The sequence below is a fragment of the Cydia pomonella genome, chromosome 5 (genome assembly GCF_033807575.1).
Source record: "Cydia pomonella isolate Wapato2018A chromosome 5, ilCydPomo1, whole genome shotgun sequence".
NCBI classification, from domain to species: Eukaryota; Metazoa; Arthropoda; class Insecta; order Lepidoptera; family Tortricidae; genus Cydia; species Cydia pomonella.
In genome coordinates, this window is record NC_084707.1 from 4,406,291 (window position 1) to 4,431,563 (window position 25,273).

Here is a 25,273-nt window from a genome sequence, read left to right on the forward strand (position 1 = left end):
ATATTTACTTAGGTACCTAAAATATGTTCTGGGGCCCATTTCTCGAACGGTATGAGACTATAATAATATTATTACTTAGTCCATGAACTGTCCAATCGTTGGACTTATCATGACAACGCACTAATAAAATGAGTCACATTCCGTTTGAAAAATGGGACCCTGATCTTGTTTTAACTGTTTCTCCGGGTCTTAATAGAAAATAATACTATTTTTATATCATTAAAATTTATATTTTCTGATTCAGTATAACATGTAACATAGGTATTAATCCTTAACAGTAAGATCTATGATCAGGTCTTCGTAGTCTGTCCTCATTGGTTCGTATTCCCCGTATAGCTCTTTCTGTGAAGAAATAAAGACATTTAATATTAAAAACAGACAAAAATGAAACCAAAAACCAGTACAAACTGAGCTAGTTGAGCAACCCACATCAGTGGGTAGTAGGTTAGTAAGAAGATTGGATAATTATAACTTTCGTTTCAATTTTGAAGATATACACACAGAGCTTATCATCACAAGTGAACAAGATGCATGTAACTGCGTCGAAATATCGGGAGCTCAAAAAAAATAATATAAAAGGTAATCACGGTTTATATCCCGGTCGCTTTAAGTCTAACAATGTACTTATCGGTCTGACTCTAGCGCGCCCCGGCAGGGAGGGTGACAAGTCCGCCGCGCTCATCAACAATATGCAGCCCTATTATGTATCAATGATGACCTGGCTCCAGGATAGCGTGGCTGAGGTCAAGCGGCAAGCGCACCGTCAGTGCGGGTAACAAGTCAACGATGGAATAACGGGCGTGGCCACAAGTCCGCTACCATCACCTGCAGCTCCCACTAACAGTAACAATACAACGCACCAGATGCTCGGACTCCACTATAGGACGGTGTCCCTGAGGTCGAGCCACAAGTCTGCCGCGCTCCCCTGCAGCCTCTACTAACAGTAACAAAACAACGCACCAGCTGCTCGGGCTCCACTAGAATGGTTTCTCTGAGGTCGAGCCACAACTCTGCCGCGCTCCCCTGCAGCCCCCACTAACAGTAACAATACAACGCACCAGCTGCTCGGGCTCCACTAGAATGGTGTCACTGAGGTCGAGCCACAAGCGCACGCCAGGCCGCGCCGCGCTGCGCGCCGCTGCCGCGCGCGCCGGCAGTGCGGGGGACAGGTTCGCCGCGCTCACCACCAATGACTGCAGATTTTTACAAACATCAATAAAAAAAATATGATAAGATTTGAATGGGCACTGAAGGCATTGGTAAACTTTGTTTTTATACTACGTATCTTTATATGTACCAATTCGTACGCTCTCTATAGTTTTCATTGAAAGTAGCTACTACTACTACTAGCTACTATTAGGCTTTTGTTTCACGATTTCTTTCATATTTTTTGGACCCATGGTTCAAAGGTTAGAGGGGGGGCACATTTTTTTTTCTTTCGTAGCGATTAATTCCGAAAATAATAACTTTATAAAAAAATGGCTTATGAAGACCCTTATTCGTTATGAGACCTATTCAACGATACCTCACACTACTGGGTCAAAGCAAAAGAAAAAAAATAGGAAAAAAAAAAACACCAATATACAGTTTATAAAACGCAAATTGAAAGAATTCAAAATAAATTATTAAAGTCACTTAACTTCCGCCATGGTTTGAATCTGTCTGAAAGTACCAGCATACGGCACGGTCTCACGCCATTAGTCGGACTCCGCGTATATATAGACCAAATGTTTTTATATAAGCTTTTAAATAACTATATTGACTCTCCTGATCTTCTTGAAAAAATTATTTTTAAATTGCCTCGTCGTATTCCCACTCGCCATCCCCAAACATTCCATATTAGCTTTTGTGGCTCTAATTTTGCCAAGCATACTTTTTTTAGACGAGCCTGTCATGATTACAATGATAAATTTTCAAATTTAGATATTTTTTCATTATCATTTTGTAAATACAGTAGCATTCTGCGAAGTTCAATCTTTTGTCTATAAATATTGTATGTTTTCTTCTAAGTATCTAGTAACTATATATTATTTGCACGCATAACAACTATAGCGATACATATATTTTTTATTATTTTGTATACCATTTTAAATTCTGTACTATGTCATGCATTTATTAATTACCTACCGATGTTTTGAAGTCCCTGTATGCGTGACAGACAAGAAGATGCCTAACACCTTCCCTGTTTCGATCTGTATTTTACTATGTATTCTTTTATTTTCAATGGAACGAAAGGTCTGTTTGTTATCACTTAAGCTTATATATATTAATATGTGACTGTTTGTTTCATAAATAAATTAAAAAAATATATATATCATCTTGTATGGGACCCACAAAAAATTTTTTTTTGTTTTTTTACCGTTCTGTCGCCATGCACTAACGATCACGGGACAAAACCGCGGAAGGACGGATAGTCAGACATGGCGAAACTATAAGGGTTTCTAGGTGACTACGAAACCCTAAAAAGACTTAATTTAGACTGTTTAAATTTATTTAATTAAATGCACATGTTACTTTAACTTTAATGCCTATGAAATTTGGGGAGCTCTCTTGGTTCCTCTGCCAACTAGGAAAAATAACCTAACAAACAAAAAAAAAATTTCGAATTCGGTCTCTGTGAACCGCCAAATATGTCAAATGACGCACAGGACTACAGCCTTCGTGCAATCTGACAAGGTTCACGATGACGCGTCGTAACGGCAGGCGTGGTGTTCAAAGGGTTAAACAAAGTTGCAGGCTCGGATTTGCCCCTTGGCACTTGGTACTTAGAAATTAGAGGGGGCCCCTTCTCCATCAGTACTCAAAACCATTGCTAGGTTGCCTGGCTCGCTAGGCCCGAGCCTTGTCAAAAATGAAAATAAACCGTCAAGCGGGACATATTTCATGTTAAAGAGGGGCTGCGACAGGGGGAGGGGAGGGAACGCTAGTGTGCGTAAAGCACCATACTCAAAGGTAGTGTGCGTAAAGTATCATACTACATTAGTTTTAAGCTGGATATAATTTGTTTGTCTTTCCCATACATTAGAACATAACTTGACCGAATCACTAGGCGGAAATCCGGCTCTGCAAAGTCGGTAAAAAAAGATAAGATTTACAGGATCATAACTACTATTAACATTAGTCAACACTGAACGTGAGCTCAGGGCTGAAGCTGATGGCCACCAGGTCATCGTCCCCCATGCAGTGAAACTTGTGCAGCGTCAGCGAGCAGAGCCGTGACCCGTGGCGGCAGAAAGGGTCCGCCACATGCGCCGAGGCTATCCCTTACTAATGGCATGGCGTTATTATCAGAACAAATATATTTAGATATACTCATATACTACCGTAAGCGCTTGGCAGGAGCTGATGATGGCCACCAGGTCATCATCCCCCATGCAGAGGAAATTATGCAGCGTCAGCGAGCGGAGTCCTGACCCGAAGCGGCACAACGGGTCTGCCACATGTGCCGAGGCTATCCCTTACTAATGGCATTATAATCAGAACAAGTAGGTATATTTAGATATACTCATAGGTATACTACCGTTAGCGCAAGGCAGGAGCTGATGATGGCCACCAGGTCATCGTCCTCCATGCAGTGGAACTTATGCAGCGTCAGCGAATGAAGTCGTGACCCGAAACGGCAGAACGGGTCCGCCACATGCGCCGAGGTTATCCCTGTCACACATTGTGTTAGATATTAGAAGTAGGGGTGCAAGGTCTGTGGAGGTTGGCAGTTTATATTATTTACTGGTTTATTATTAGGAAATTGAGGCACGCAATGTATAAAACTACGATACTTCTTTGCTCCTTGATCGTTATTGCTAGAAAGCTTTGCAGCTTGGCATGGATATATAAATCAATTAATCGGACAAAGTCGCAAAATAACATGCGGACATACAGAAGCATTCTTCTCCAATCTGAAACGGATTCCTTGGCTAACGCTCAGTGAATAAAAATAAAACATGTGCTCTTCTTTTTTCCTATTTTTGTTCTTTTTTTATCACCATTAATTGCTTACCTCGGCAATCAAACAGCTCCAATGTCTCCAACTCCTTACATCCCTCAAGAATAGCTTCCACACCCTCATCAGGCACTACGAACGACACCCGAAGAAATTTCAAGCGGGCCAGTCGCGCTATAGGCTCATATTCATAACAGCTCATCCAATTAGAATCATATAATTCCAAATACTCTAATTTCTTCATCTTATCTACCATATATTGTATTGCTTCAACAGTACCAAAAGGCATATCAACCAGCACCAACTTTGTCAACTCACTATGTTGATTAACAGCTGAATGCAAGTGCTCGGTATCGAAACGTGCCAACGATTCTAAAGCGAGGTATTTTAAGTTGGACAAGTTTATTGTATTTAAGAAATCCCCTGTCACGTTGTAACAGTCGTCGCGGATTTCTAATTCTTCTAAAGCTTTATCTGCTACGAATTGGTTGATGAAATTGTCCGATACCTGCAATAAATAATTCAAAAAAACTAAATTGAGAATAAAACTAGTTAGTCACATGCTGGCCTCAACAGGCAGTGCCGATGCCAGAATATTAATTACAACCACCTATGTTTGTAGAGTGCAGATATGTCATAAATAATCAATATAAGTAGTAATATCTAAACTCATTGCTAACTAACTAGACTAACTATTGTGGCGCAGTGATCCAAAGAGGGGTATTGGCCACTTCCTGCCAGTTATCGGCTTTGAGTTGGCACAGATCCGCCTGTACACTGTCGCTCCAGCGGTATCTGGGCCGACCCACTGGACTGGATGTCATAAATAATCAATATAAGTAATAATATCTAAGAAACTCATTGCTAAAATCGAATAAAAAAGAACAGTAACAAACAGCTGTCTAAATTAAAAATTATAAGAAAATATAAAGTATAAGTATCTACTTACAGGACATGAATAAAAATGTAGCCCCTGTAGACACTTGAAGTCTTTATTCAGATTGTATGGACTCAATCCTTCCGAGCCAGAGTAGTCTTGCATGTCTATCAACTGTAATAATACAATTAAAGTTGAATAGTTTTAAAAATCTTATTATAGTTTTTCCTGGAGAAAAGAAATGCATTCTTCTTTGACTTTGAACAAGACATGTCAATACAATATTTAACCCTCTGTACGCTTTATATCATAAACACAAACATCACTCAAACGCCAAGCTCCCGGGCGCAATGGAGCTAATATAAACCTTACTCGTAAGTGTGAACGTTACTTTGACAGTGTCCGCCATAACATCTATAAGTTATCCTTGGCGCTGTGAACCGCTGTGGGCACCACTAGTAAAGACGCCTTTAGGTGTTCTTTGCGTTCAAAAGGTTAAGTAGGACTGAAAATCTCTTTACGAATTCATGTTTCTCATTTTTGTTGTAAATGGCGTCATCCTGGCAGCGATGTCTTAGGCCCTTTATTACAAGGGGTGGCAGGGGGAGTCAGCTGCCTCCCGCTACAGAATAAAATTTGTAACTAATTGCCATATTTTTTCCCATTTCTGTTTGGTTTTGGTTGACAGGTATAGAATACGTAAAGGCAGTAAGTTCGCCTTTTGTACTTTTGGTACCTATATGTTTATTGTAAATAACGAATTTATTATGTAGGTACCCACCATTAGACTTTCCAAAATGGGGCAGTTTTCATAAATTATTTTTAAATTTTCCAAACTGTCGCAGTAAGCGCCCACGACTGATGTACCTACTTTGCGGGTCCACATTGCAAATGACTCGTAAGCATCCTCCGACAGCTTCAAAGTACAAGCATTGGAATGGTTCTTCTTGGGTCTATCATTTTCATCCACTACACTTATTTGGACTCCTGGGAAAATTGATTTTTGAATTTATTAATATTGTACTTTAATGGTACTTCTGATAACAGTGTGGTTACATCCTTAGTCGGAAATGTCGCGATCCTCTTGGCTGCTTAGCCAGAGAGTGCAAATAGCCAGGCCTATTTCTCTTTTTTGCAGAACACAAAAATGTACACCTTGAGTGCTTAAGGACACATTAATGGTGACTGACACAACATAAACGCGTGATCCTCCACAGCCGGGGCACCTCGCCTGATTGCGCTCAGTTTTTAATGGAAACCCCTTAAATTTGCGTGCGAAATCAACTTGTCATAACCTCTTAAGGTTCAATGTCCTGATACTAGTACAAATTACCTCCAATGAAATTTGAATCATTATTTAAGAGCCCGGTAACGATTTTAGAGCAAAAATTTAAAATTGATAGATTTAGTCGGTGAAATTGTACACCTTTTGTTACGTAATATCTAAATAACAAGTATTGGTTTCTATTAGTACGTTTTTTCATCTTGCCTTTTAATAATGAGGTCCGCAATTGGACTGTAGCAAGCGTGCGTCCCCGGTAATAGGTGACAAGAAGGGACATTTTTAAAAATTCATCAAAGAATTATGGTAGTAAATTATACAAAATGATGTATAAGAACGGTTTCAGCAAATGTTGTAGATTGTTTGAGTATCAAAATTACGTTGAAAATAAGTCAATTGTCAGAGAAATTGTCACTTGTTTTGAAGTAATTTCTGGAGAAAATTGATTGCGTCTAACTTTCATTTATACTACTTCAAATATATAACAAAAATGTAGTTTATTAAAGTTGAAGTACAGGATATGTGTAATACAAAATTACCATTTTTAGCAGTCCTAACTTGACGAAATTTACAAATAAGATCGACAAAATCACTGCTTTACGCGCGTTTACTTACGTCCATCAGAAAAAAAATCATTACTAATTCAGTGACTCCGTTTTCAAAAAAATAATTTATTAAAATGAAAGATAACAAGACATGCTAATAGAAACCAATACTTGTTATTTCTAATAGTTAACAAAAGGTGTACAATTTCATGCGCTAAATCTGTCAATTTGACATTTTTGCGATTAAAATCGATAACGGCCTCTTAATGGGACAGAGTTGCTTTTGCTTTGTTTCATTTGATTTTAAAACAAAGCAAAATCAACTATATCTTCTAATACCATTTATGCCTGAAAATTTTTCTTGTATGGTGGACTGGACCGCTAGAGGATAAAGTCATACTCAGTAGCGGATTTTCCCTAGGCCCAGTAGGCCCGGGCCTAGGCCTGAAAAAGGGAAGGGTAGTACTTACTACAGGGCCTTGAGCCTAGGGCGATTAAGACTACAAATCTGCCACTTCTTCTTCTTCTCATACTGTTACCCCCTGCCGGGCTAGCAAATGATTGGCGCGACAGTATCTCGCGGCGAGATAGACTACCCGTCCCTCCATCCGTCGAGATACTGTCGTGCCAATCATGTGCTAAGCCTGCTGCTGGGGTGTAGGGCTCGAACCATTTTCTTCAACTGATTCCATTCCTGGGCAGCTTGACTAACCTTCTCCCACCCCAACTTCAATACAACCAACTCTTGCTCCACGGAACTGCGCCAAGTAGATTCACTCCACTCCAAATCTGCCACTGGTTATACTTTTGTCTTAGCAACCCTACCTCTATCTGCCAAACTCTTACTTAAGAATCAGACCCGGATTTTAGAGACCTAGGGTCCCTCTAGGCACTTGTATCGCTCTTGGAATTCCAGGGTCCCCCCCCTAGTGTATCGGGGCCCCCTTCTCCATCTCAATAAATTACCAGGTTGCCTGGGCCTCGTGGGTCTAGGCGGATCCGGCCCTGTTAAGAACACAATTTTAGAATAGAGTTAATTACTACTACTTCTCTACACAATAAATAACGCTAATATAGCTTTTCGGTTGGAAACCGCTGGACGGAAGCCGTGGATCTAGGCGCCCTGTACACTCTTGGCAACGGTCCGTCCTAAGTGGGCTACAAACAGTCAGGTTGAGCTTGAGCGAGGCCAGAAGACGAGCTGAAGCTATTCTGCTGAAGCTGAAGATGTGGCACGAGCTTGTGAAGGCCCTTTGCACCTCTGGGGTGCTTAAGGACAACAACAACAACACTACTCTACACATGCTACTACACTAATAAACATGCTATTGGTTCTGTGAACTGGAAATCACAAAAAAAAAACATAATTGCAAAGCTTTAAATTTTTAATGCAGGTGGCTTCTCAACAAACCATTTAATGAAATTTCTTTGTGTCAACATATAAGTTTTTAAGTACAAGCTTTTATCGCTGACTGTACTTTTCTCCACAGGCAACTAATACTCATCGAGACAATTCTAAAAAACTCCAAACACAATTATGTTGCGTTGTTTTATCACAGAGTTCCTGTGGCCACCTCCTGTCTCCATCATCAGATCAGCTCGATAGTACCATAATATTGCATTGTCACCCAACTTATACATATGTATGCAAATTTTCAGCTTCATTGAAAGTCGGGAAGTGGGTCAAATTTAACTTGCAAGATTTGACCCGTAGATAAATAGGTACATGGCAAGTTAATATAAAGCTTGTAAAAAAAGTTTGTCTCTAAGCTGTAAGGCTAATATTTAAATATATATAAGTGTTGAAAGACATTTAGTTAGTTATTTCAGTTAAGTAGATAATTTGTGACATTTTCAAACAAAAGGTACCACATGGTCAGTTGTCTATAAGGTTGATTTCAAATTGAAGTTTTATGGAAATATCATCTTATTGATAACTGACAATACTGTACCCTTTTGGATGAAGATGAACAGCACATTTAATTCATACTACACCTTTCAAGTACATCAGCACCCAACTCTGCCAAAGCCGGCTGGTGCGTTCAGTGCGGATGAGGTCCCGGACGGGCACATATTGCAGCACGACGCGCCAGCAGTCCTCATTCAGGTAATCCAGTATTGTTGATGCGTTATTGGGTTCTGCTCTTAACATCTACAAATTACAATTGAACATCCTTATCTAATAAAATCAACTTTGTACAATGAGTCAATGATATTGTAATACTTGTTACATACACGTATTGTATTTTAGGTTCCAAATAAAGAGCTGTATATTGCAGAAAGTAAGCAACGGTGACGAATATAAATAGGAACAATATGAAATTAGTTTACGAGTTATCTGAGATAATTTTATGTACTTAACTGCAACAAATATGTGGAAAAAGATGGATATTTAAAAAAAATGTATCTTTGTAATACAACTACATATTATAAATGGAAAATAAATAATTAATATAATTACATACTTTTTAAAAATAAACAAAACTAAAATTAGCAGTAACTTCATTTGACACTGACAGTTCTATGCAGTGTTGCCATATGTTAAATCTCCTTAGTTCGAGTCTAATTCACCTTACTCAATTCAGGGGTTGAAGATTCTCGTAAGGCTCCTTAAAATTTTAATATGATGGGATTGATGGGTTTTTTATGGGGCAGGTACAAGCGTTTAGGACTGTTAGGGGCATGTCACACTGCGTCCGAGCGGGATGTCGCTATAATACGCGCACTGCGTCGTTTCGCTCCAACTTTGGAGCGACGTGCGAATCGGACGTAGTATGCCATGCCCCTAAGGTTCAGAGGTTTGGTAGGCCGGAGTACAAAAGCTAAAAATATAAAACAGTTATTACGTTTTTTTATTAAAAACATAAAAGAAACTCAGTTTCATTTAAAGGTCATGTCAGCTTAGATAACAAATACATTGGCATGTAACGGTTATACTGCTTCTCTTAATGATCTCAAAATATTTATAATAACATTTGAGATCCGACATTACTTTATGAACACTAAACAATGTATAAGAAAATTCACTTGAAAAAGAGAGTTGAAAGATAAACACAGGCAGGCATAAAGCGCTTTACACACCTTACTTACTGTCAGTTAGTGACAGGGACGCAGCAATACGTAGAAGTGAGATGCAGATATCTGTACAGTGTTTAACGTATAGCTGCGTCAGTCTCGTTAGTTACTGAATTAAATAAGGTATGTGAAGCGCTTAAGGAAAAACTGTGACTTCATGACAAGCCAATTTTGCACTCATACATGTGATTGTGTGTGTCGAGCATAAACACAAGGAAATCGGCGTAATACGGTTTTGTCTTACCAACCTTACTTATATCTTTCTTTCAACTTTATGGAAAATAAACTATTTAATTTAGCTGTCAGCTTTAACTTTAGCCGCTGGTGCGTCATCATGTTGGTCTTGCCTGCGTTTCTTTCCTCCCTGTTTCCCCTTGAAATTCCTTCCCTTATTGTGGTGCTTGTTATTCTTATAGTTGAACCTCCTCTTCCTCATATGTTCAATGGTTTTCGTCAGGTAAGCGGACTCCTCTTCTTCTCCGAGGAGTTTGACTGTTGTTTCTGTGTCTGCGATTGTGATTTTTCCGTCGGGGATTTTCTCGAAGATCTCTTTAGCAGCATTTTCTTTTGCGAATCGTACCCAGCCCTGCGTGTCGCCGAGATTTGAGTCTACGTATGCTATTTCGTATTCTGAAACAGATGTTTTGGCGTTAATAACAGTTCATATAATAGAAAAATTGAGGGCGGTTTCCAAGGTATAAGTAATGTCCTTCTCTTACTGCTAGTTGTCTGCATCTGCCATCTGTATATCTAGTGATATCTTCGAAAAGATTGATTGAAAAGATTTAGACGGTGCTGTATTATTTTGTTTGCTTCAATGCATATATTTAAACAAAAACGCTTTAAAAAAACCACCTGAGAAAATTCCAACTATAACAAGATTATTTCTGGAAAAAGTTGATAACTCAAGATATAAAATTTAACAAAATTAAACTAAATAGAATTACATAAGGTTAACATTTCTTCAATTTTTTTCTCTAGCGTTATCAATTTCTTCCCGCCGTGTACGGATTTTTTGGTCAGGCATGCATCATAAGATCACAACATTGGTAGTGAATTGATAAGAATTACAACTCAAACACACTTAAGACTTGAATTTTTTTTAAATTAAGACACTTACCACCAAACTTTGCAAATGCTTCCTTAATGTCCTCCCGTTTGAGCTTGTCGTTGCCGTGCTCGATGTGCAGCACCGTGCCGCCCGGCAGCTTCAGCTCGTCCTGAGGAGGCTCCTGGAACCACATATCATACTTTATACTGAAACATTTCAAAACTGTTTGAAGTACAACTGCATCCTTCTGAGATTTTAGCCTAAACCTACTACACAGTCCGCAACCATATAGCCAATAGGAGACAAATCGTCAACCAAGGCTTTGGACCGAATTGAATAGAAAAAAAAAATACAGAACGTAAACACATATGACAGATTTTGTTAGCATTAATCAATGTATAACCCAAAAGTTTGTTTTTATGTAAAAAATAATAATTAACATATATTTTAACTAGTAATTTACATAAATAAAAGGTTAAAATATATCATTATAAATTGTTGACAAAATCATGTTTGTCCACAGAATGTGCGAGAATACGAAATTCAAATAGGTTGCGTCGTTTTATCACAGAGATCCCATAGCCACCTCCTGTCTCCATAATCTTTTATGGATCTTATCGGTCTGAAATAAATGATTTGTATTTTTTTATATAATCAGATCAGCTTGATGGTACCATATTATTGCATTGTCACCAGACTTACATATGTATGCAAATTTTCAACTTAATCGGAAACCGGGAAGTGGGTCAAATTTAACTTGCAAGATTTGACCCGTACAAACATACATAGTTATATTGCAAGTTAAATAAAAGCTTGTAAAAAGTTAATTAGTTTTAAAGTTAGGACTGTACCCAGTAAAATTATGATACAACATCTTACCTTTTCCACATTCTTGGGCTTCTTGTCTTTCTTTTCCTTCTTGGCGGCATACTCCTCTTGTTTCTCAGCCACGTAGGCCTCCTGCCACTTCCTGATCAGCTCGTTCTCTCCGTACTTCACGTCACTCTGTTCTAGGAACTTTTGCGCCTGTTGACATGATTATTTTACTGTTAAAATACATATTATTATTTAATAAGCAGGCAGGCAGTTGTGAAAACTGATATGACCTGTATCCAGTAATCATAAAGATAGTTATCATGAACGAGTAGTAGATATAGTTCACATTTTGTGATGAAACCACGTTTTCTGGGTATGTAAATGCGTAATGGGTCGTTATAAGGCGAGTCCACACAGAGCGAGCGTTTTCCTCGCCCGAGCGCGCCGCCTCGGCCGAGGCACGTCTACACTGGCCGGTTTGTACGTGAGGAGATTGCCTCGCGTGTATGCTCGCTCTGTGTGGACCCGGCTAATGACCAAAAATCCCTTGAAAAAGCTCCTACTCATTACAATGGGTAAGAGAGCGCCAGTTAAGGTACATCCACACCTCAGCTAACTTTCATGGAGCAGCTTTGGAGCAACACCATACAACAACCTAATGTTACTGCGTTGCAGTGTTGCTCTACAAAAGGTTTGGGGTCTTTACCTCAAGGAGTTTTCTTGCTTTATAGATTCCAAATTTAATGTCTAAAGCGAACTGGGATGTTACTTAAAATATGTGTATCTGTGTTTGTGGCATCTGTAACAGGTGACATATTCTGAATGGATAGTGAATAAAAAGATTAATTTAAATTAATTTTTGAAGTGAAAACTTCTTTAGCGGCTCTGTGCACTATTTGTGATGGGGAAAAAATGTTAAACTCGCGACAGGTCACGTGACCGACAGATTCGTCAGATTGAAAATTCGTAAGACGGACACATGACCTGATCGAAAAACTGTTACAATGTCATTGAAGCCAGTAGACCGCCGGCGCGGCGTAGGAGAGGAAGTATCCCCCTCTCTTTCTACCGCGCGGCGAAAATGTATGCCTGCGCCTGCTGTTTCGTTCAGGCGGCGCAGGACGCTTGCAATGAATATTCTATTTTACCACATAAATGATAGTACTTTTATACTGATAATTAAAAATGCACAACGTTAATATTTCAAATTTTCACTTCTGCCGGGGCACTCCCCGGAGTGCAACCTGTTATTTTTTTTAGACAATCAAGTGAACTTGCTTTCATAAAATCAATATTATTGTTACTTTCGAACATTGGAGAACATGATAAATTGAGCAACTATTTACATGAAAGAGTTGAGTAGTAAAAAATCAGATAAATGTTAAAATTTAAATTTGCACTCATGAAACCTTGTAAATAAAGTTGTGCCATTCTCGAAAACATTCTCCGTGTTGAATGGATAAGAGAAGGTCACCATACCTGTTCTTTGGTCTTGAATGTGGCAAACACTGATCCCTTGAACAGCCGCTTCTTAGTCTTATTGTCCTGGTATCTCCTCATGATGACATTCTCCACCTCCTCAAACTGCTTGAAGTACTTCAGGACATCATCCAGCAACGCATCCTTGGGGAAACCTTTAATTTAAAAGAAATATTACTTTAGTTATCTGCGTAATTATGTAGACTAAGAAATAAACAGGCACCTACAGAACAAATCTGCTCTTCATTTCGTATTTTATAAAAGTAGGAAAATCAGGATAAAGTCCTGAAAAGTAGAAGAGGGTTCGCTATTAGTTTCCGAGAAACAAGATACCTTTTTTTGGATCTCATACAAAAAAAAGCAGACGTTATTTTTTCTGCTTTCAATATGCCTTGTTTTGAAAACATGTATACCACATTTATTGTTCCTTACACAATTATCCATCGAATAGCATTAATAAAAAGTAATATTTTCTCAAAAAAGTACCAATGTCCTCTTTTCAGCCGCGGACAGAATAACGTCCGCGACGAAATCCACATTACAGGCTAGCATAAACTGGGCCCAAGATAAAGTGGCTTGAGAGCACTGGGGAAGAGTGGCCTCAGTCGTCACATCACTTAGCCATGTGAATACAGCAAAGTGGAAGAATAGGCGGGTCCACGCAGAGCGAGCATGCGTGCGAGGAAATTGCCTCACGCGCATGCTCGCTCTGTGTGGACTCTATTAACCTTTCAAGATTTCAAGACCCGGACAAATATAGCGACATTCCGTCATTGGTTTTCGAAGCTGGCTACCCAGGGAGCCTACGGGTCTTGAAAAGTTTAAGTGCTTTGGATTTGTCTGGATTATTGTGTCATAACATACTCCTTATACCTGGCAGTGAAATTGCAGCTCATTTGCCCCACATACACTTTACTACAATCGTCACAAGTTAGCTTATAAACTCCAGGCTTCTTCCCATTCTCAATTTTATGTCTCCCATTGCAAAGCTTACCTTTGGCGTAGACTGTGCGGCCCTGGACTTCCTTACGGCGCTCTTCATTCATCTCGGGTAGAGGCATGTCAGGACTTCTGCGGACTTTCTTGTTGTCTTCTGAGATCTGGAAGGTTTACATTTTTCATCAGTACAGTTTAATGGGACTCGAACTTTTCTTTCTTTTTCTATAAGTATCTTTATTTGTAAAGTTGTAAATAGCAGTGTTATACCATTTTAAAATCAGTATTAAACTATTTTTAGAATGTTTGTTGAAAACAATTGAGATTTCTTGGCACTATCTGTGTCTCTCTGTACTCTGATCATTAGGCTTGTGTAGTACATGTACTCAATTCGCAACGCAGGTACGAAATTCCCTGCACTGTACTAGACCGAACCATTCCCTAATGATTCTGCTCTTAGTACACTACACGTAAAACGGCATGGGAGCGAGGAGTGACACTGACAGGAAAGCGATCCGAGTGATCCGACCGAACTAACGCCTAAAGCTCTCGGCTAATATGAGCAAGACAGTACATAGCCATCACTTAGTTGCAACTGTACGGAAGTAAATGAGACAACAAATTTTGTACTAAAGCCCAAACTAGAACATTTGTGAGATTGTACTAGTTAGGAGCGATCTTTCAGTGAATAAGCATGCACATCTATACAATCATGTTTGTCATTTTATTGATTAGGGAAACAAACAGCACATATAATTCTTATCACCTAAGAAAGGTATTTTTTATTAATACATTAGCCAAAACAGTTTTCACTGAAAGTTAATACATATTACATACGAATTTAGTAGCCGAAATTTTTGTCGCCCATAATTAACATGTTTTGTAAAATAAGGGATAAATCAGTGTTCTCAATAGGCAGGTCCACACAGGGCGAACATACGCGCGAGGCAATTTCCTCACGCACAAACCGGCCGAGGCACGTCTACACTGGCCGGTTTGTGCGTGAGGAAATTGCCTCGCGCGTATGCTCGCTCTGCGTGGAACCGCCTATTTACATTTGATCATTGAAAAAAAATTACCATGATAATTGTACCATTTTTGCCATGCTTGTGAGTAATGCTTATAGCATGGGACCTCTTGGATTAGTTTAAGACAATAAATGTCCACAAACCTCAAGTAAACCACTTCTGGACCTTCCCAACAGCTTAGCAATGAGCTCCAGGTCTGTAGTGAGTTTGGCAAGACGGTTGAACTTGATGAGGATCTCAAATGGAATCCAGCCATCGTCCAGCTTCACCTGCTCACGGAGGAACTTGTCACGTGGAAGGTTGAGGTCACCTGAAAAGTGGTACACATTAAGATGATCCACTCTTAGTATATTATGAACACATTGGTGAATGGTAAGTGACACCATGTATCATAGGTCAAAGGAAACAAAAAACTATGCAAAAACTGTAGACGTTGTGTCAGCCAATGTGTTATAATTCAGGGGTCTCCAAACACTGGTCGTGGGGCCACAATTTGGCATTCACTTTTTGGTGGAAGTTGGAATGTATGGAATTAGTCTCTTTTCAGAGGCCAAATTGGCATGCTCTCAAGCTGGTTCCAGCTTGCAGGTCATAGTTTTGAGAGCCATACATAATAAAAACCATTTAGGCATTAAAAATGTTTTATTCCCATACCTAGACTTAATATTATATTAATTGCAATAATTTGATTATGGGACGAGACAAGTATTCTGTTAAGAGATTAACCTAATAACTACAGTGCAGTAAGTCTAGCATGAGGATGAAATGAAACATTAAAACATTATACAGTTCTTTTTTTTCTAAGAGCAGTGAACTATTTGGTAGGTGGTTTGCAGTAACATTTCCATATACCATGATTACCATGTATAAATTATGCAGTCAATATTCCATTCAATTGCTGCCTTATAATATTGTTTTACACAAATGTTACTAATCCAAAAAGATGTTAAGCACGCAGTAACCTGCATAAATCTATGTACTGTAGCTACAAAACTACATCATGTTCTAAAAGATCCTTGACTAAACGATAAATGCGGTTATATTGCAAAGAGTATATTTGAAGCAAACGTGACTCACCGAAATAATATTCGACCTGCCGAATTATAGCGCTCTCCAGTTCTGCTTCATCCATGGGCTCGGCTTTCGGCCCATTTTCTGCTTTCTCCTCTTTTCCATTGCTCTCCGCGGCTACATCAGCTACTTTTTCTTCAGTCATTTTCGGATTGATATATCTCACAGCACAATGTTGCAATGTGGCGCAATTAGCGAGCACACGTAGTATAATATGTACCAGTCAAAATCAAGGAGTTTACACGGAATAATTTTCTATTTCTGCTGAAAAGTATAAAAACACGTGTTTCTGCTTCCAGTGCTTCCTTTCCCACATGCACGGCATGCACCGGCAAGAACAAGCAGATAAGTTGAACTAGTTGAAGAGGGGAAGGGCGGGAAAGAGTGGACGATGCCGAGAGTAGCCATTACAAAAGTGTGAGAAAGATGAAATGATATGTATTCATCAAGTGTGAGGGAAATGACAAAGTTTTTAATAGCTTCTGCTTCTCTTTTCCTTGGCAGATGTTTTTCGTTTAGAAATGTAGTGTGAAGAACAAAGAGACTCAAAGAGTAGTATCAAAGAACATAATACTCACTAGTGAAGATTCACAACATGTATATTCATTGCATAATATCATTATAGAATATTGTATATCATTTATGCTATTATGCTTATGGCAAATAACAGAATAACTTTACCAGCTTAAAGGTCCTAACAGACGGACGTACCGGATCGTAACCTTTATCCGGTCAGTAAGTAGGTCTCTTTCTCGCTTATACCCACAAACTATATAGAGATACTACGCATATGCTTATACCTTTCGGATCCAACCAAGGTTGGGGTCCTCGGGGTCCGACACGCCCGCCTAACCGCTAAAATACACGCTAGGTGCGCTTTGCATCTCTTTCCTCAATATGTCAAACGAAAGTGATGGACGCAAAAAGAAACGAACGCAACTTATGATGGCATCACTGTAAAAGTGTCAATGTCATTGTCAAACGTATATTTTGTTTTCTTGAAAGATTTAGATTATTACTACAGAATAATTTATTATTGTAGTTCGGTGTTTAATATAAACAGTCCAGCTAACTATATACTGTTTGCAAGTCGTGAACGTAGGTATTTTAGAATATTAATATTATTCACACATTATTTCGTTTTCTTTTATCCAAACTCACAGTAGTTTGAATTTCGATCTTTGCATAGTAAATATTAAATAATAAATTTAATTTCAGATGTTAGATGCAGAAATAAATAATGAATGGACAATACTGGATTACCTGAATGATGACTGCTGGTATGCAGTGTTGCAATATGTGGCCGTCCCAGACCTGATCCGGACAGAGAGCACCAGCAGGCATTGGCAGAAACGGTTGCTGCAGTACTTGCGAGGTGAAATATGATTGATTTTATTAGGGATTTTTTTATTATTTAATAATTATAGACAAGTAAGTTTACAGTATAATATATCTAAACTAACTTATTAAAATGCACAAAATACAAAAGAGTATATAACTAAAGTAAAGAAACATATCTAAATACATATAATTACAAATAAAAAATGGGGGCTAGCTTGTCGCCCGATGGGAATAGGGATTATTACATCTAAACACCAGATACTTTCTGCTATCTCTCTATGAAGGTGGACAGAGAAACAACATATAACTTTCTCAGTCCCTCTCAGCAGAACTGAAAGAGGATGTGATGGATGTTGTAACTCCTATATGTATGGCACTAAAAGTAGCTGTGAAATGCTTATTAGAATATTATCACCAGTACGTAGCTAAAATATCACCTAAGTATCTATCTCTACTGCTATCATTTCGAAGTCACTCAGATGGAGAAGAAACTCAGTTAGAAATTTAAAAAAAAAATGTCTAGTAAAGTTGTTTTCTACAATCTGACTGAGATTGTCCAGATTACAATGATCATTTGATCACCACATCACCAGATTACTATAGTTTAATTCTAGGATAGACTTAAAATTGAACTACATATGGCCTGTATTAACTGTCAAACTATAAATTATATCTTTTTCAGGAGTCCGTTTAATGGTTATAGACACATATAATTCCTATAAACTGAAGACTCCCAAGAGACATTCAAAGGACACTAGATTAAATCTGCAAAAGCCAGCATACGAGTCATTTGTGATGTGGACTGACAAACTAGGCTCTTCAGTAGTGGCTACTGTCTGCTATAATGTGGAAATTTTGGGAATAATTAGAAAGAACTGCCCTAATTTGGAAAGCCTATTTGTATGTATTTATTTACCCAATTCAATTTTATTTTATTTGTTTCATCCTCACAGGTAACTAAGAATATCTATACATTCTTAGTTACCCATGTTGTTTTGATTATGATATTTGGTATCTATCTAAGGACGGGCCTTACGGGCACTGAGACCGTGCTAGTTCAATGGTGTCATGAATTCGAGCCAATCATGCAATCTGTGCCCATATTTAGATAAATATCAATATTAGGTAGTTCATGTATCTTTGGATTTGGTATATATAAAGACGTGTTTTGTAAGCGACTGTAGCGCCATTTACACTATCCTTTGAACGCAGAAAAAATCGTTGGGTGGTTATTACAAACTAGGCTACGGAGGCTGTTAAGAATGAAAATTACCTACCTTAGTTTGGTATTAACAAAATCAATTGTAATTTACAGTTTTCCGACATCCCTGACAGTTGTGAGTCACGCGTGTTTCCCTACAATCTGAATAAGGACTTCAAAAGCTTGAAGGGGCTATGTTTCAATCAATGTTGTGTAAGTAAAGTATGTATTATAATAAAACGGTCAAGTGTGACTCTCTTTGACTCATGCAGCGAGGGTTCCGTAGAAACATTCAACTATCGCATGCAGCCATGAATACAAAAGATTTTTGACCATAAAAGTATACAAGTAGGTACCTATAATTGTTGTGTACAGCGCCATCCATCGACTAATCGGCTTTTACACATTTCCATGACCTATGTATGTATGGTATGTTGGTTTTTCAGGGATAATTATTTACCATTTAAATCGATTTAAAAAAAACATTTATTTTATTTAAAAGAAGTTGACTTAAGTGTAATCTCATTGAAATTACAAAGAAATACACGCAAAGGTAAACTTGTAAACTTAATTCGATATATTTTTGTTCATTTGAAAATATATACAAGATGGAGGTGTGATTATATTTTCCCTGTAATATTTATGATAGGTAATGGCAGAGACGGGGCAAGACCAAAATTGTATGTGGGCAAGGTACATTTAGCGAGGCCCTCTGGTGGCGCAAGAAATAACGAACATTTTTACGTGGTGTCCGATATACTTATTTGAGGCGCGAGGCCCCTTGGAACGCGAGAGGCCGTAGGCGTTGGCTCACGTCGCCCACACCTAACGCCGCCTCTGGGTAATGGTAATGTTATGTAAACATTTCTAATTAGTATGTTTTGCATTCTCCTTCATTTATTTTTCACTATGTGTTTGTAAAACTCTATGACTCGTAGTTTCACAGTGTTGTAAATACTTATATAATTTGTTACAGGTAACTGACAACTGCACCAACCAATTTATAGCAGATAAAGCATTGGAAGAAATAGACATTAGTGACTGTCCAAAAGTGACAGGGGATTTTTTAAATACCATAAACCTGTCAAGCTTAAAATCCGTTGTCTTACTTTCATGCGATAATTTCGACTTGGAGCACTTGATTTACGCCGACCTTGGCAATCTGACAAGTTTGATACTATATCATATGAAATATAGAACATTTGAAGTCCAAGAAGGAATACAAAATATGCTGGATAGAATGCCTAAATTAGAATATTTGGAAATATACAATTATGATGATAAAATGGTTTGCTATGATTATGGGCCTCTATCGCGTCTGACACGTTTGCAGCATCTCTTGGTGTCCTATTCAAGTGCCCAATGAGGGTGTTGAAGCTATATTGCAGAACTGCCAGGAGTTGACGAGCTTGAATTTCTCTGATTGCGCAGGTGACCGTTTATAATTTTTTTAAACAGGACGTCAAGGACGTGTTCTTTTACTACCTAACCTTAACCTTTTACTTTACCTAAAGGCCTACCAGGCGTGAAAATCAAACTACCAATTTGATCATTAATTAAATTGGCAATTTGATTGACAATCTCAGATAGGTACGTACAAAATTTACTAGTGGAATCGGCGGAGAACGTTTGGAATTTCATTTTTGCGTCCGCACCAAACAATAAATAAATATTATTTTAATTTTATTTATATAACGTTCCAATTCAAAGATATTAACTCGCTGATCTCACTAGATTAGAGTATAAGATTGTGACCAAACAAATAAAGAGGTGTGGACGCAAAAACACCGATTTTGACGAATAATTTCAAGGTGTTTTTGAACTTCAAATATCACGATTAATCATGATTAAATTTTATGCATGAGGACACTACATGAGATCGACGCCAATTTAATTTCTGATCCATATTGACAATTTGATTGTCCTGGAATGGCCTTAATGTTAGCGATGCGTTTCAGCAATGACCGGGTGCTCCGTGGCTGCCTCCGTGTGCCGCTGGGGCGCGCGGCTCCGCTCGCTGACGCTGGATGGCATCGAGAGTTTGGATGACGAAGATGTGGTTGCCGTCATCAGAGGATGCCCCGAGATTATGGTCAGTGTTACCAGAACATTTCTTAAAAAGAATTTCCTTGAATGTGAATTGTATGATTTTTCTACTCAGAACCACTTGTTCTTTCCATTTCAACAGATAAAAATAATGTCCCTAAAAATCTATACATTCTGTGAACTTTCCTTTCTGTTAGATACCGATATACAAAATATCCATATACTTTTTTAAAATATTTTTTGTAATGTTGTGTTCCGTTATTAAGGGCCAATTACATCCACACTTCACGATATCGGGCCGGAAGTCAGTCCCGGTGTCGGGCCTGATAATCGTTTTCCGTTTCAATATAGCCCCTAAAATATCAGCACATCGTTAATAAGGAAATGTAAAAAATGGTTCATATTCAAAAATATTAAATATTTAACATTTTTGGCAATTGGAGACAAAGTATTTTTTACATGTCAAATATTGTAAGCGCTGATATTTGGTGAAACGGAAAAATGCTCTTACTCGGGCCCAATATCGGGCTCTTGTTCGAAAAATTAATTCTATTGAGTGTTATTATAAAAGTTAAATAATAATGCAGACTCATAAGGTATATAATATTATATCTCTGTTACCTTGAATGTAGGGATTTGAGTGTTTTTATTATACTTAACTCATACATTAATTCCGAATGGTTTGATACAATGAAACTGGCTGATTTGAAAATACCGTTAAAGTGGCACTCTCACATAGTTCTGTCAACGTCAGTGTTGTAGAGTAAGATAAGGATGGAAAGCACGAAAATTTCGTCCATTGAACCGACTTCGTTCATTTTTTTTCCGGCCATCTGTACAGGCTAAAGCTCTTAACTTCTTAAGCCATACTGTCTTGTCATAAGTTAAGTTCAATCCGGTACACGTTTTCAGTAAATACTATTCATAATTAGGTCAATTCCGAAATCAACGTCTTAAGTCGACTTCGTTCTATCTTCATTGGACACGCGTAATTATATTACTGTTTCGTCCACAATACCGGCGGTCAATGCTACTGTGCGAGCGGGACAGCAATATTATACACGTGCGATAGAGATAGGAACGGGCGGGTCAATTACGAAATTCTTCGTGCTTAGTAGCGTCCTTACATCTGTCAGCCTAGACGACTTCGACTTATACCTAATGTTTGCCCAACAAAATGTCACATAAGTATGATGTTACATGATACAGTCGTTGGAGTTGATAGGATCGAAGTATTTGACGCCCGACCTGCCGGCGCTCGCGTCGGCGGCGCGCCACGCGGCGCGGCCCGGCGTGCGGCTGCGGCTCCAGATAGACTACAGCCTTATGTCGGATGAGGTTCGAATGGTACGCCGCTTGTGTTGTGTTATATTCATTTTTAAATGGGATTCAATTTTATCTTGCTACTCGTTGCCGTGGTAACGGTAGTAGTAGTAATCACTGTAATCAGTGTACACAACATAGGTTTAGGGTAATTCCAGGATAGATGCCCTGCCCCACTTTTGAAATAGCTCTAATATTCATCATTTTATAGCAATGTGTATGATAACTATAGTTCTTAATGTATTATTTTACTGTACTTGTTTTGATATAAGTTGTACTTTTTAACCTCTTAAAAATGGGATAGGGGCTTAGGGGGCCACCCGTGGGGGATAGACGACTCGTCGTAAAAATGGGCCAGAAGATAGATACCCTTGAAATTAAACAAGCAAAATAAACATTTATCAGTCTTTATATTAAATACTCTTTATTGCACACCTCAATACAGAAACAGTACAAATAATACAACACATAAAGAAGAGGTTAACAACAGGTATATTTTATTATGTTTTCTTATAGTTCCGAGCTATTTTGAGGATTGCACTTAGGATTGCCTATAGGGCATCGATCGCGATACAAAACGGGGCAACTATAGTAATAACAAAATTAAAACAAATTATATTAATCGATTATGCCTAAGCTTCAGGCACCGAAATGAATTAATAAAAAACAGGAATTATAAGTGATTCCAAAGTTATTCGATAACGAATACTTTAAAATATTATTATTATTGAAGTCTAGCCACGGAAGGTTTTGTCACTCATGGACGAAACGCGTGCCCTTACCTTGGGCTTATGTTCACAACAGCGGCACTGAGGTTTGCGGAGGGAGAGCTTGCATTATGTAGTGGAGTTGTACTCCCACAGTCCTGCTACTAGTCGAAATTAAAATCGAGGCATCTATCCTGGAATTATCTACATACAATCATGCGGTCTTCTGAACAATTATAAAAAGTTCAAAACAAAGATACTTTACTTAATAGAGAAAAATGTTAAAATAAAAAGGAATACTAAATTAATACTTAGTTCTAAGATCGATTTAGGTATAAGAAATTGCCAGCTAAGTAGTTGTAGGCAAGCTGGAATCTTGAATCTACCTACTTTTAACATTATGTTTTAAGAGCTCCCTAGATGGCGCTATTAAATTATTGATCTTTGGCGATTGAATAAATGGAACACGTATATAAAAACAAGGTTTACCTAGTCTATAAGTTACATTAGCTAATTATTGTTTTTTTTCTTTACAGGCACAAATGTGCGGGGAGTATGATCAGTTCAAGTCAGAGTATGAAGACCTGGATATAGAGTTTTATGGTTACCTTAAAATAATTTTACAGTAGTAATATTTTTTATCAGAAAAATCATTTTTTAACTCATTGTCTTTGAGTTACAATCCTCATACTTATTCGACAATGAGGTTAAAACCAACTGCCAGGTGTTGGGCAAAAAGTAATTGCATTACGATTTATGAATTGCAATTACAAAATGTAATTTGAATTATGAATTGAAATTACGGAAATGTAATTGTAATTGCATTAAAATTTCACTGCATTACAAAATGTAATTCGCAATGCAATTAGAAATTACATTTTGTATTTTAATTCGTATTGTATTATTTCATGCATTACAAATTACACTCACTTAGTAAAAACATTTTCATTGTTTTTATAAGCATTCTATACTTGTTTGTGGGTTTGTGTTCTAATTTAATATGTTAAGGCCAAATTTTGCAACTCAATTTTAAGGCAACTTATCCTCAAAATTATCAACAAAAAAAAATTTTTACATACTTGTGTCAGTTTTTTAGTACGTGTTTTAGTTCTTACATTCAACTTTGGACGCTATTTGTGTCAGTCCAAAACAAAAGGGACCTTATGGCGGTATTTTTTAGGTGGGTTGAGTCTTCTATTAATAGTTAGGTATATGTTTCTAGATTTATATCCCTTAGATAACTCAATTTCCGCCACACGGTCCCTTTTGTTTAGGACTGACACATATGTACACTTTTGCAGTTGACTGTACCTCCCGGATATGATTATAAAATGAACCATAGAGACTCACTTAGAGATAAATTTAAGGAAATTGACATATTGACAGTGCACTGTCAATACATTTATGAGAATATTCTGTATGTACATAAAAATATTGCCGATTTTAAGAAAAATTGTGACATTCATAATATTAATACTAGAAATAAACATAAGCTCGCAGTGCCCTTCACTCGGCTCCATAAAATTAAAAAAATCATTCATGGGTAATTGTGTAAGATTTTATTATAAACTTCCAAACCATATTACTGAATTATCAATAATAAATTTAAGAATCATGTCAAGCGTAAACTTATTTCTAAAGCTTATTATACCACACAAGACTACATGAATGATAAAACAACGCTGGATTAATCCCACGTGTGATTCGAAATGATTAATTATTTATTATATTTGAATAATGATGATGAATTGGATATTCCAATGCATGTATAGGTAAAAAACTTAAGTAAGTCACCTGTTGTATGTAGTTGTGACGTGTTCGAATAGATATTTGTTTTGTTTGTGTGTGTCTTTTAAACATGTATTGTCTATTCGAACACGTCACAACTACGTACAACAGTGACTTACTTAAGTTTTTTACCTATATGATTGGATCCTCAGGAAAATCAAGATCGTTTGACATTATTTACAAAAAAACTGTCAAGTAGCCAATTGTCTCGGTACTCTCGTTGTTAGTTGACTGTTAAAAAACAAAGTGCAGTCGGCGACAGAATTTTGACAAAAACATTTTTATATCAATGTGTTGGCCAATATAACCAAAAACCACCTACGTAATTTGGTCGGGTTCATTGTTACCCACCATAAAAACGGTGGACAATAAAAAACATCTATGTCACTTAGGACTTTTTAGAAGTAAGAAAGGACAAGTGAGACTATGAAAAAGACAAACAATAATAGCGTTTTCTTTGCTACTCCTGAAAGTTCCGTAAGAGCATCTCGTTCAGTCATCTCCTCCTTCCCCCATTTCATCTCTATATTATAGGGAGGGTGAATGAACTGTAGGAGGCAGCACAGGAGCCGTCAGATTTTTGGCGCAAGGCGTAAATGTGATGCTTTTTGTTCCGATGTAGCCCACAAGATGGCAGAACCTACACAAAAAAACACGTGACGTGTACATGTGCATGTTTATGGTTCCGATTTAGGCCACAAGATGGCAGACCCTCCAACGCGCACGGTCACTATTGTACCTCTATCTTAAAGAAGCATATTAGAAAA

The 25,273-nt window shown here is 37.8% G+C and overlaps 3 protein-coding genes across 7 annotated transcripts; 1 reads left to right on the plus strand and 2 right to left on the minus strand.

Moving 5' to 3' along the window:
- Window positions 1-225: 225 nt before the first annotated feature.
- Window positions 226-9,180, minus strand: LOC133518457 (uncharacterized). Of its 5 annotated transcripts, none has more exons than XM_061852158.1 (8): window positions 9,110-9,180; window positions 8,640-8,796; window positions 5,599-5,804; window positions 4,890-4,991; window positions 3,998-4,448; window positions 3,521-3,654; window positions 1,059-1,193; window positions 226-342 (listed from the first exon to the last, which is right to left on the minus strand). In XM_061852158.1, the coding sequence occupies exons 2-8, from the start codon at window positions 8,794-8,796 to the stop codon at window positions 265-267; spliced, it is 1,263 nt and encodes a 420-aa protein (XP_061708142.1). In that variant the 5' UTR covers window positions 9,110-9,180; the 3' UTR covers window positions 226-264. The 5 variants fall into 5 exon arrangements, with proteins under 5 accessions (XP_061708142.1, XP_061708141.1, XP_061708143.1 ...); XM_061852157.1 differs by having other exon boundaries at window positions 9,007-9,124; XM_061852159.1 differs by lacking the exon at window positions 9,110-9,180 and adding an exon at window positions 8,880-9,009.
- Window positions 9,181-9,475: 295 nt separating this feature from the next.
- LOC133518460 (la protein homolog) lies at window positions 9,476-16,485 on the minus strand. Its single transcript, XM_061852164.1, has 7 exons — window positions 16,107-16,485; window positions 15,173-15,339; window positions 14,060-14,165; window positions 13,066-13,220; window positions 11,650-11,796; window positions 10,840-10,951; window positions 9,476-10,349 (listed from the first exon to the last, which is right to left on the minus strand). The coding sequence occupies exons 1-7, from the start codon at window positions 16,243-16,245 to the stop codon at window positions 10,015-10,017; spliced, it is 1,161 nt and encodes a 386-aa protein (XP_061708148.1). The 5' UTR covers window positions 16,246-16,485; the 3' UTR covers window positions 9,476-10,014.
- A 602-nt stretch (window positions 16,486-17,087) lies between these two features.
- Window positions 17,088-23,347, plus strand: LOC133518207 (uncharacterized). The gene is made up of 8 exons (XM_061851836.1): window positions 17,088-17,198; window positions 17,319-17,475; window positions 18,124-18,341; window positions 18,757-18,855; window positions 19,619-20,073; window positions 20,601-20,734; window positions 21,898-22,035; window positions 23,255-23,347. Exons 6-8 carry the CDS (start codon window positions 20,603-20,605, stop codon window positions 23,345-23,347), a joined length of 363 nt encoding a protein of 120 aa, XP_061707820.1. The 5' UTR covers window positions 17,088-17,198; window positions 17,319-17,475; window positions 18,124-18,341; window positions 18,757-18,855; window positions 19,619-20,073; window positions 20,601-20,602.
- The last annotated feature ends 1,926 nt before the right edge of the window (window positions 23,348-25,273 follow it).